Source organism: Tachypleus tridentatus, chromosome 13 (genome assembly GCF_004210375.1).
Source record: "Tachypleus tridentatus isolate NWPU-2018 chromosome 13, ASM421037v1, whole genome shotgun sequence".
Classification (NCBI taxonomy): Eukaryota; Metazoa; Arthropoda; class Merostomata; order Xiphosura; family Limulidae; genus Tachypleus; species Tachypleus tridentatus.
In genome coordinates this window covers 172,834,528-172,847,828 of record NC_134837.1, presented here as the reverse complement: position 1 = coordinate 172,847,828, position 13,301 = coordinate 172,834,528, and the positions used below count along the sequence as shown (strand labels likewise).

Sequence of the window (13,301 nt, the reverse complement as noted above, 5' to 3'; positions counted from 1 at the left end):
AATTTTTTATAAATGCTGAAATGGCAGTCTTTAGAAATAGTATCATATGCAGTCAAGGGTAACTAAAAATTTATTTTATAGCTAAACAGAAAGTCAATGTGAAATGAAATAGCCAAAGTAGTGGTTGGAAAAGTTAAGATGGTGGCATAAACACAATTTTTTCTTATTTGTATACTGATTAATCAAATGTAATCAATTAATGAACCTGTTGATTAGCAATACCTTGATTGAACCAGCTTTGATGAGAATACTAGATACTTTCTGTGTGATTTATAAAATTATTTCAACTATCACAGTTCTTCTAAAACAGAAGAAAGCTGAAACAGTTCCATTGGTTTGTTAAATTTTAAGACTCAAAATACTTATTTATTAAAAGTAACTTGACAAAAAGTTGTTTTGTAATGGAATGCTTTTAGTGCTTTGGTGACATGTATTTTAGATTGAAAGAAACATTGTTCATAATTTATAACATGTTATGAAAAATTCAGTTATTTTAAACAGATAGAAAATACATGAACTGTATTTACTTAATCAGTAATTCAGAGTTCAGTTGTTAAAGATTCTTGGATGAAAAATGAATACACAAATGAGTTCTTTTTTTAAGTGGATAAACTTCAGTTTACTTGCACATTATATGCATGTTATTAGAACATATTGTTCATTAACCTGTTGACTGCCAAATATTTCAGCTGCTACAATACAACTCTAATGCTTCTTAATTTTGTAACTTTTGTTGTGATGCCATTTTGGATCAAAAGTGAAACAATTTGCAAGTAGATCAAATGTGTGTATGGTGCTGACATCTAGCGTTGTTCTTAACATTTTGAGTATTTTGGATTTCATACAAAATGAAGCCTTTAGCAAAACATACATATAACTTAAATCAGTTTTGTTTTATAATTAAATTCATAATCCCAAAAGCAGTAATAAACCTTTTTATTGGGTTGATGAATAATTCGTGAGCGTTTTTTCAAGTTAAAAAAATATATTCATAAATGAAATGCTTTTGCAAAATATTTCATGTCATTTGGTAGATAATTTTTTGCTCTAATAGATGGTGTGTTTGATTTTCAGATGTCTTTAATTTTTGCTTTCATTTTTAGCTCATTAAATGGAATGTCAAGTGGACAAAGTCGAGCATTTTCGACACCATCTGCTTTTCGCATTTAATTTCTTGCAATTTCATTTAAAACAATGCATACTATATACCTAGGTATTGCATGAAATAAAGTTTCATAATAAATGTTTTGGGTGTAATGTGTTCATGCATTGAAGTATTGTATAGTCTTGCATGTAATGCTTGAATGAAATTATTTAAAAATGCTCACGAATTATTCCTCAACCTAATACTTTTTCTTACCACCAAAGTATGCCAATAATAGAAAATCTGAAAGTAAGAAGCCTTTTTCTTTTCTGTTTATACTTAATTGTGGGGTTTCCAAGTTGTCTTTGCAGTAGTAATTAAAGATAAAGCAAATAGATGTGTAAGAGTTTTTTCTGAATTTATCTTGGGCAGAGTTTTACTGTAACTATAAATTAATGAGTGAAAATATATATGTGTCCATGTCACATGGCATCTACATAAAGCCCTGAGTACTGCCATTTAGAAAATTAAGAAAGTAAGATTAATCTTTTGAAAGAAGTATTACATTAAAAAGATTTTATTCAGTTTGCAAAATCTTGTATTTCAATTTGTAAAACATAGCCTTTTTTTATGCTAATAGAATCTGTAGTTAACATTTGGAATTTTTTGTATATGTTATTAGTGAAAGTGAGCTGGTAAATGAAACTATAAAGTTGTGTATCAAGCTGTGCATATACAGTTCCTAAATTTGGTATTTGTCAGATTCCTTTTATATTTCAAAATGACTTGAGAAGTGCCTTATTACTTTATAGCAGTTTGAATGCTTTATGAAATGACAAATAATCCTTGTGCTTCATTTTGTTCTGAAATTTCTCCAAGACAAAGTACTTTTTTTGCATCATATCTAAGATTGTTTCCCAAAAATTGAATGGATGGGATGTCTTCATGTGTTGTGAGAACATTATTATAGACTGTTAGTAGGCTACAGATTACCAGTTCTTTTTTTTTTTCTTTTAATCAAAGTTTTGTCTTATGAATATTAAGTTTGCTCAGTTTTCTTTGGATATCTAAGTATATACAAACTTATTTCACAGGAGTCTAGCTGCATAGTTCCTGACCAGACAGCTTCACTTCCTAATGGACTTGGACCTTGTCCTCTAGATATCCTTCAGACAGCAACTACAACAGTTAATGTGTCAAGTTTAGTCAACCATATCACATCCACTGATGCACCATCTGGTTTAGCACAAAACACAGCATCAACTGTAGAAGGTAATACAATTACAAGTCATTTAGATACACATACACTTAAGCTATGCTATGTTCCCATTAGAAATATCACCATCAAAATAATGTATTACTCTTTTTACTAGTGACATAAAATGCTTTGCTATATCTGAAAATGTATTTGTTTTATTTTTATGACAAAAAACCTGCTAATAAGAAATTATATGACATTGGCTTGTGATATAGGTCCACTCCACTTTGTATGTTTGGGATATTTTTTACTTCTTCCAGTGATGAATGTGGATGTATTTGGTTGGGAATTAATGAGGCTCAGATAAGACTTGTTAATGTTTTAAAAAAGCATTTAATATTCTATAAAATGTTTAAAAATATAATTATTTTTAACCTGCATCCTGTATTCTTTCTCCCTCTCCCTTTTTTAACCTTTTCTTACTGTACGTACATGTGTGTAGTATATGTATGTACTTTATGTATACTAAGGTTAGAAGGAGGTAACAACTGATATCACACAACTTGTAAAAAGCACTCTCATATCCAGCAGATGGCAGTATAGTCTTGACCCCAAACATCTTAATGTCTAGAATACTGCAACCACAAATTCTGATCAAAGCAGCTTCTGATGTGCACATGGATATTCTATTGAATACAGAACAGCATTGAAGCCTACGAAGCTAGTAAAGCAGTTATTTATTTATGTACAAGATGGATGTGGACTCAGTAAGTTTTTGTTTCATGTAATGAATGTGTATTATGAACATAACTCTTGAAGAAACGATGTTTAACTAAATTTTCCAGAATTGTCACAAGTTGTGATGGTCACTTTCATCGTCACATATTTTAATTTTTAAACAACTGTAAGTTTATTAGTATGTAGGCTGCTCAATGTATATATAAAACAGTTTGAGAAATACTTTCACTTTTGCATAATTCTTTTAATTTTCTGAAATTATTTTGCTATTCATTTCTTTATCCACTTTCAATGTGACATCTATGGATATATATTCTTTTTTAAATATATTGAACTGAATTTTAACTTTTGAGAGAAATTTATAACCTATCATAATACTTCTAAAGTAATTAATGGTAGTTTTTAATTGTACATCTTTTCGGTTATCAGCAGCTAAAATCTGATGAAGATAACAAAAGTTTAACAAAAGATCAATTATGAGTACTTATACAAGCATGTAAAGAACTAAATACATATACATATGTTCTGGAAAGGCTGTTAGAACATACACACACAGATACAGAAATACAAAGCTAAACAGTTATAAAATTGAACTAAGGTGGAAGAACTAAAAGGGACAAGAACTGTGAAGTTTATTTATGCACAGGTGTTACATACCAAAAAACTATGTATTTATATCCTTATAGTAAAATGTTTGTGTATGTGTGTTTTCATCTGTCATGCATACATTGTGTTTTGGATGCTGAAATTCTCAAAAAGCAAGGGGGTTTTCCTCACCTTAGTCAGTTGAAAGCTTAGAAATTAAACATCCATTAAATTGCAGATTAAAACTAAATCATCCTTGTCATTAGTGTATTTCTAATCTGTAATTTATAACACTTAGTGTATATAGCTCTGCAAAAAATTGAGCAATGTTACAGAATGGTATATTATTTCTTCAAGCACATTCTTACAGATGGTAGATTTAGAAATATATTCTTAATTTGGATTTGGATTCTAAATATGTAAATGGTTGTATTTCAAACCCAATCTTTATGTATTATTTGCTCTCCTAAATCAGTAAACTATTCAGAAGACCTTGTATAATAAAGGAGTTTTAATATCTAAAGTGATGTTTTACTGTGTAACTAAATTAGCTGCAGCAAAAGCAGTTCTTCCTCATTTTAATTTCTGAAGTGATGTTTTACTGTGCAACTGAGCTGTAGCAGAAGCAATGCTTCCTTATTTCATTTATTTTAAGGTGATAAATCAGTTTCATACATTTACTTTTCAGTGAAAATTTTAGGGTTTGGGGTTGCATACTCTGCCAGCAACACTATAGTCTTATTTCAGTCATTTTGTATGTTAAATTAACTGAAAATAGGAGGTAAATTTGGCACATAATGAAATACAGATGTTATGTAACCATTCAGCTAGTAAAAATACAACTACATTTACAAATTACGTACAATCAGCTATAAAAACTTAACATCTAAAATGAGCAATGGTAGTGACTGAAATTACATTTATTTGTGCCACAGAAGGTAACATGAAAAAGGCTTATTATGAAATATCATGAATTTTCCAAGTGTGCACATTTCTCATTGATTCATGAATGTTTTCTTTCAGATCAGAAGATAATTTTGATGTATGTATAGTTCTTTAAATAATAATTACACTGAAAAAATAGGTAGTAGGTAGGGACAAGGTGTTTCGATAAGTCAAAACTAAATTGTAGTTAGAAAACCTCCAAGCACTTAGTTAGTACCTGTTGTTAAGCTATGATGATGAAAAAGTATGCAACTGCTTATTATGAAAGATAATATTCCACATTTTCTGGTCTTTCAACTCTTCCATTATTTTGTATAAAAACATGTGAAATAATAGACAGTTATGATTGGCTTAATTTCATACAGTGTATAAGTTATACAAATCCTTTACATCTAAATGTTTAAGCCAGTGCTTGCCAAGGTTATTATCATGTGGACACTACTGATAATGTTTATTAACAGTAAAAATGAATGTATGAACTTCAATACTTGAGTCTATCTAGCTATACATGAGAAATAAAAGGAAGTGGCATACTATTAGAGAAGAACGTTATTTATAGACAAAAGAAGCAGCAGTTTAACTAGCTATCATTTGTTACATTCCTGTTTCAATTCCTGATTGAATGATGTGTCAAGAAGCAGCAGTTTAACTAGCTATCATTTGTTACATTCCTGTTTCAATTCCTGATTGAATGATGTGTCAAGAAGCAGCAGTTTAACTAGCTATCATTTGTTACATTCCTGTTTCAATTCCTGATTGAATGATGTGTCAAGAAGCAGCAGTTTAACTAGCTATCATTTGTTACATTCCTGTTTCAATTCCTGATTGAATGATGTGTCAAGAAGCAGCAGTTTAACTAGCTATCATTTGTTACATTCCTGTTTCAATTCCTGATTGAATGATGTGTCAAGAAGCAGCAGTTTAACTAGCTATCATTTGTTACATTCCTGTTTCAATTCCTGATTGAATGATGTCAAGAAGCAGCAGTTCAACTCGCTATCATTTGTTACATTCCTGTTTCAATTCCTGATTGAATGATGTGTCACAACAAATCTTCTATTTCTTTATCCTTGTTTCTTTATCCAGGAAGATTTCATTTGTTTTTGTGCATTTTTCATTCTACTACATTCTAGGCTTTCTGTTTTCAGTGAGACTTCTGGCTCATTGTGTCAATATCAAGGCTGAATTTTGATGACTACATATTTGTTGATTATGAAAATTACTTACATACTGCATCAAAATCTTTGTCCTTCACTAACTGTTAATGAGTTATAATGTCAATGGAATTATAAGGAATGTGTGTTTAAATGACTACATTGTTTTAATAAGTCATGAAGAATTATTTATCTATGAAAATGAGATAACATGCTAGGATGTAGGGTGGGAGCTTTTATTTAATACACAGTAAACAGAAATGTAGCATTTCTGTTGGGTTTTGTTTTTTTTGTTTAATTCCCCTAACAAAGTATGCTAGACAATCAAGAATTATGTGAAACTTGTGAACAAATTTTGAGCTCATTCATCATTCTTATCATTATTAAAGAAAGTAAATTAGAAGAGAATGTGATTTACAATTAATATTTTACAAAAAAAATATATAATAATGACTTTTATATAGTTTTTATTCTATATTTCTTAAACATTCAATGATGTATCTGACAGAACCTCTGACAGTTGTGGCAAACGGCTATTACTTTGCATTTAGTTTAGTAATAAGTTTTATTTATTTCAGAAAAAGATTTTGAGAATCAAGTACCAGCTCATTCAAAAACTTTGTCACTTCATTCAGTAATAACTTCATCCATTGCCCTTCCAAAACTACCACTAGTTACTTGTGGTACCACTAGACAAGCCACCTCACAGACCAAGACGTATCAGCAGGTGTTTGCCACTCAGATGCTCTCTTCTGCAGAGCTTAACCAGTTACATATTCAACCAGTTATGAAACAAAGACAGGGTTGCAAAATCAAAGCTCCAGTCATAAACTTTCCATTAAAACTGCCCCTGTTGCCTTCTTCTGGAATCACTGCCAACATTACCTCATCATCTCAGCAGCAAGCATTAGTAGATGGAGATGGATATAAACTGAGAGACAGTCAAACAGAGAGCTAAAATTCTTTTCAAACTTGATTAATTATATTTTCATGCTGAGTTATAAGTTGGTAAAATAGAACCTTTGCAGTTTGAGCTTGGAGTAGCAAATGTGGTTACCTCTTGATAAGTTTTGTTGTATTGTGGAAGGTGCCTGGTCAACACTAAATGGTAAATCAGGTGTGCTAAAAATATCATTTCATTAGTGTTTTCTGTGCAGAATTACCCTCCAAGTTACTCTTTCAAGAAGCCCAGATCTGTATCAAGTCTGTGATTTTTAACAACCTATTTTATACGTTTCATTTGATTGTGATGATCTCTGTTGTACAATCACATAACATGCCACTAATGCTTTTTTGATTATCAGTTGTATTCACCTATTTTTATCAACATTTTCTCATTGTTAAAGCCCCTCAATAATGCATATTATTAAAATAAAAGTGTATCATGTTGTTACTTGGTGTCTCACCACTTGTTAATAAAAACTTAAGATATATGTATCAGATGCTGACTTAGTATATTAGGAAAAACTTAAGAAACTTATGAAATCAGTTTCAATAACTTACCTCTTGTTAATGAAAACTTAAGATGTTTGTATGTATAAGTATCATTCTGACTTATTAATTTAACACTTGTTACCAGAAATTTAGGGAACAGATATCAAACCTGATTCAGTAACTTACCACTTGTTAATAGAAACTTAAGATATTTATATCATATTTGATTCAATAATATAAAAGATATATGTATCAGACTCATCTTTAGGTTAGAAACTTCAAGTACATAAATTGTCGAAATATTCTGTATTTTACTACTTGTTAAATTAGATCATTATTTAGAAAATATTCTGATATTGTTAATGCAGAACCTGTCCATTTGTCAGTAAATTGTTCATTTTGTATTTGTACATAAATGAGATAAGAAATATTGTGCTCAACTTATGGAAAACTGAAATGTTCATAGTGACTGTGTGAAACTGTTATCTACCATTTGGTGTTCCTAGAATGTATGTGTAGAAAGTAATTTGTTTAGTGTGCAAAAGGTTTTCTTTTTTTAGATTTTGTGTTAATTTTTAAATAAATACTTTATATCTTCATTTGTCAGTACTTGAATATGATTACACTTGTGTGTGTCACAGATAATAAATTATCAAGTATAATACATTCATTATTAATTAGTGAATTTAATATATTTTTTCTCAATAAATTAGTGTTATGTTCTGTTTGTAATTTATTCAGTTAATAAACAGACCTCAGTTTGTTTGTTTTTTCCATTGTTGAATTAACAAGAGAAAATTATATGCAGTCACACTTTTTTATTTACATTTTTGTTTGTTTGAATAACTATTACATTAGCAGTATCTTTGTATTGTGTTTTTAACTTATAAATCAACAATGTAAGTTGTCTTTTCTGTTATGGTAATGGCATTGCAATTTTTAGAATAATAATGACCATGGTAGTTGCCATATTTGTCATGCTTCAAAATGAAAGACACTTGCAAAATTAGGTAGATACAATTTTTGAGAATTTGTAAAAAGTACTGTTAAGTGCTGTGTGTTCATTTTCTACATAAAGAAAAAAAGGCTTTCACATGGAAACCGTACATTTTCCACTAACTTGTCACTACATTTCGATAAAAATTTTATTGTCAGAATAAATAAGATTTATTATATATAATTTATGTTGACAGAGAACATGGCTATGGATAAATGTATACATATCTAAATGGTATGTGTAGTAATTTTGTGTTAAGCCAAAATTACTGTGTAATTCACTGAAATGCAGCTATTCCCTGTACCAAATATTAGTCAAAGGAAAAAAAAATTTTTTTCAATTGATAATCTTAGTAATTCCTTAAAAGTGATAACATGATGTATTCCATCGATGTGGTTGTATAGTTATGAAAAAATTGTAAGTTTTTAAATGCATATATCCAAATATGTGCCTTTGTAAGTACAGTTACAGGTTTTCATTGCATGATAGTTGGTGGAATGATTCTTTCAACTGTGGCAGCTTCAAGATATCTCTTGCGAATTAATCCAGACTGAAATGGGTTAAAACCATATATAAATTTTTACTCTGTAATATGTCTAAAAATTTTAATCATAATTCATTTGACTAGTAACACTTTTTGTGTTATTTTCTTATCATTTGTTTGGACATAAATATATCTGCCTTAGAAATGTTGTATTAAAATCTGACCTGATAAAGGTTTGTTTTATAGTAAGAGGAAGAATTTTCTATTAATTATTATTTTGAGATTACACTGTACCTCAGTTATTGATTAATTCAGTTTAAGATGTCTCAAAAACGTTTACTGATGAGCAGTTGCTACTTATTAATACTAGAAAATAACATTTGTTTCTTTAATAAAATTCCTGGTTAAGTTACTAAGTGTTTTCTTTCAGGTAAAAACTGTACTGGTGATATATTAGTAGTTGTATGTTTTCACACAATAAATGAATTTCTCTCTGAAGATGGACAGCTATTAGGTGTTCCTCAATAAAATTTACTTAATAAATCAGTAACGTTTTTCAGAAGAATTAAAATATTTCTAGCATTTTGATATCATATTAGCTAACTTTCAGAAATTACTTGAGTGCATGAATTTTGCATTTTGTGTTATTTCAGTAATAAGAATTTTAAAATACTCCTTTCAGTGCTCATTTTCTTCTATATTACTATCAAAGTATTTAAGAAAAACAACACAAAAACCTTTACTTTTACAAAAATAATAATATATGTTGAATATTTTAATCACAGTTTCATTCTTTTTCTATGCATATGACTAATGATTACCATAATAAATTCTCTCTAAAATAAAGATTATCTACTAAATGTTTGTTTTTAGTCTATAGATATTACTAGTTCAAGTAAGTTATACTTGTTTGGTTTTTTTTGTAGTATTTCTATTAGTAATTATATGAACAAAATCAAATATTAAAAACCAAGTAGTTCATAGATGATGATAATTTGTTTTCAGTCAAAAAAGAAAATGGAATCCATGCTGTTTTAATAGTATCACTTTTTAATTATTATTGTTGTTAGTAACTTATTTTTGTAGACACCAAAGAAAATATAAAGTACATTTAAGAAACCAATATTTGATATGTAATGTCTATAAGAGAAAAAATATGCATTTATATACAATGAATTGTCCTTTTTTTTCTTATTAGTTTAACTGTGTTCATAATTCTTTTTACTTAAAAAGGAACCCAATTATTATAAAACCTGTGTATTTAAATAGTGTGGTTACCGTATTATTTTTTATTTGTTTCATTTGACATTCTACATCTTTTAGTTTCCATTTTATGCCTGTTTAGCTAAGGATTGTAAGGTTATTTGTTATAGAGAGTTGTTTGCAGTGTGACTTTGGTGGATTAGTTTGGCTGTGATTTATTAAAAGGAAATTATTAATAGGCTATGAGCAATGTGATTGATTTTTAAAACCTTCAGGATCTCCATTCTTTTTTATATATATATAAAAATGTCACATATTTGTGTTTTTTGTGGCAAAACATGGCATAAAATGTTTGGGAAGTTACTCCAGTTATGTTACACAAACATGTACTAAACAAATTGTATTTGAAAAGGAAAAGTGAAGGTGTGTGTGTTCACTCTTAAGAGTTTTTCTTATTGTGATTAACCTAAATTAGAATTTTCAGTCTGACTTGTCTTCATAAAAGAAGTTTAATAATTAGACAAGTCATTTTCTAATATTTAAATGTTTATTTTTGTTTGTGAACTGTTTTCTTTCAGTATGTATGCAAAGTGTGAGGTAATTTAATACATAAGAAATAGTTCTAAAAGTTTTTTTTTTTTTTTTTGTAAATTACATGTATATAATAAAGCCTATTTATCTATGTTGGAGTGACAGGTATTTTCTTTTTCCTTGTAGGAAAACATGACAGAATTCCAAATGTTTTTGTTTTATTTATTTAAAAGTTTATAGCTTTTGCTCCATTAGAATTAAGCACTGTGTTGTGCATATGTTAGTAATTTACAAATTCACCTGATCTTTTAATTTGAAATGTACTATGAGAGATTAATATTAGCTTTTTATTGCAAAAATAAAATCTTAAAAAATGTAGGTAAAGTTAAACAGTAACACAAGATGGAGTTATACTGCTTCCAAACATTTATAACAATTTTTAAAACTATTTCTGGGGCCTGTCATTAAAAATCAGATACCAGACCTGAAAGGAGAGCTGAACGTTTGTTTATAAACGTTTGGAAGAGTAGGACATCGTTCCATGTTTGTTATCAGGGAATATTTTTAAAACAAATAACGTTAAGCATTTCCTTAATAAGATCCTTTTAAAATGTACGAGAAGCTATTAACTTGCCTGATTTTACTGTAGAAGCAATGGCTCACAATGGATGATTTTTAAATGTACACAAATCTTTTTGAAATCACCTGTGTTGTGAGAAAATGTGTATTGTTGCCAAGAAGTTACAAAATGAATAGCCCTCTGAAGGCTTTCAGAACTTATTTTTTTATATTAGGTGATGAAGTACTTCTGTTTCTTAAGGTATGATCGCCTTTTCCAAGATGGAGAATCATGATTATAATAAATTATATTTGTCATAAAACAATAATATTAGATCTATTATACATTTTATTACATTTTTATAAAATCTCTCAAGGACTTTCAAGTACATTAATAGTATTTCAACTACACTGCTCACTATATTTATTGTCAAGGTGCATTTTACTGAATTCAGAGCTCATCAGGCCAGCTGGACCACAACAAATAGTGTTAGTAGGAACATTATTTATACAATCAGTGATGATGGGAAAACCCACTTGTAGAGAAATATATATGTAAAAACGGCTGGTTTGGGTTGAGATTTATTTTTATCTAGAAGAGCGAACAACGTTTCGACCTTCTTCGGTCATCGTCAGGTTCACAAAGAGGTAACTGACCTATCGCTGACCACATGTTTGAAGGGGGTTGTGTAACTATATTCCTACACTCAGTTACACAACCACCTTCAAACATGCGGTTAGTTACCAGCCGTTTTTACATGTATATTATTTATACAAGTCATTTGATATAGCGTGAACACCTTTTCCAAAATGGCGAAGTATGATTACAATTAATTATGCCTGGTGTTAAACATTAGTGTTAGACATATAATTTTCAACACAATCTTTATCTAATGCAGTCAGCATAAAGATAAGTGTTATTTAGCACAAACAAATCAGTAACTTGAGAAACGCAACTAGTAAGCTATTTGAGAGTATGAAATTAACTAGGATTACCGGTAAATGTGGTATTTTGAAAATGTTATTTTAATTTACACACGATAGAAAACTCGTAACTTTTTGCATTAAAGCCTCCAGTAGGAAGTGTATACTCTTGGAAAAATTAAATAAAACTGTGATTTCACCAACAGTTTTTCGAGTATTTAAGGTTTGTCTGAGTTTTACATGTGGTTCTCTGGTGGGAATAGTGAAGGGTATTTTGGTGGCTTAGAATCAAAATATTAGAATTAAGGAAATTATCGATAGTGCATGAAATCCACATACAGTGGTGCAAACGTCATAACACGTATAAACGTGGTGTATCCAGTGTTTTATCTGATGGTGATATACTTAGAGAAGCGCTTAGTTTTCTGAATATTGTCTCAACGTTGTCTCAATACAAAAATCAGCCAAAATGCATGAAAATGTATATTGTAAGAGTATCCTTGTAGTGGATGTGTGAAATATTGTCACTAAAAGAAAATTTGTACCAAAAAAAAAATCTGAGTAAAGAAAATGGAAAACTTCATGTTTGTGACGGTCGAGAGAAAGGTTGGTTTCGCCTAATTCGTATGTGTACATGAGTAGGACCTAGTTAGATTGGATTTTTGCTTTTAAGAATTTACTGTCCCTTGCTTCATGAATAACAATAGTAACATTTAAGCTAGAAGGGTATTGGTCAAGAGTAACCCAGTGATAGTCTGAGGTTCGAGCCAGTCGTGGATACATGTTGTACAGTTTTGTATGTATGTTAATTCTATTTATCGAGTTTGTATGGAAACCTCGAGAACTACGACCCAGTTCTACTAAACATATGTCAGGGATCTGTCAAAATCCACATCTTTTTTAACCATAACAACTACTCTTCTCTGTGCCACCTTTTCCCGTTCACCCAGACCGTTCATTTATTGTTATGTGAAATTATATATCTTCAATACATACCAACTAACCAAACACATCTCCAGTTTTTCTTATACTTGTTACGTGTTCTGTACTTGAACTTTCTCTATAAGAATACGAGTTAAAACCCTTTACAAACAAATGATTGTCCTGATTTTGTTTAAACACATGTCATTCTTTTTCGTAACTTTTGTTTATTATATTTTTATTTTATTACTTGTGGGCTGCTCTTCTCATACAGCTTCTATTGTTCTGTTTAATGTATTTACATTTTTTTCTCATTATAATTTTTTTTAACTTGTTACTGATATTACAAAGATCACTTCTGTGTTTCCTTATTAACATAGTACTGACTGGGTTTTCCAGTTGAATGCGAGAATTATTCCATTCCCCTTTCGTGTATTAGAATACCGAAAACCTAAAATAGTATTTGTAAGTTGTGTTTTTATCATATGTTGTCCATCATATCTAAAAGTAACAGTAACCTAATTTCCTTTTCTACTTATAAAAGT

General features: G+C 29.5%; 1 protein-coding gene across 7 annotated transcripts in view; it reads left to right on the top strand.

Annotated features, from left to right (window-relative positions):
- LOC143236671 (uncharacterized) overlaps positions 1 to 10,504 on the top strand; it is a 66,311-nt gene extending 55,807 nt beyond the window's left edge. For 3 of the 7 annotated variants that reach the window (XM_076475067.1, XM_076475061.1, XM_076475066.1), the window contains 2 exons: positions 2,179 to 2,356; positions 6,283 to 10,504. In XM_076475067.1, the coding sequence (XP_076331182.1) occupies positions 2,179 to 2,356; positions 6,283 to 6,662 (558 nt within the window). In that variant the 3' untranslated portion in view covers positions 6,663 to 10,504. Of the gene's footprint in view, positions 1 to 2,178; positions 2,357 to 2,812 lie in introns of all 7 variants that reach the window. The other 4 variants (XM_076475063.1, XM_076475062.1, XM_076475064.1 and 1 more) reach the window with 4 other exon arrangements.
- The last annotated feature ends 2,797 nt before the right edge of the window (positions 10,505 to 13,301 follow it).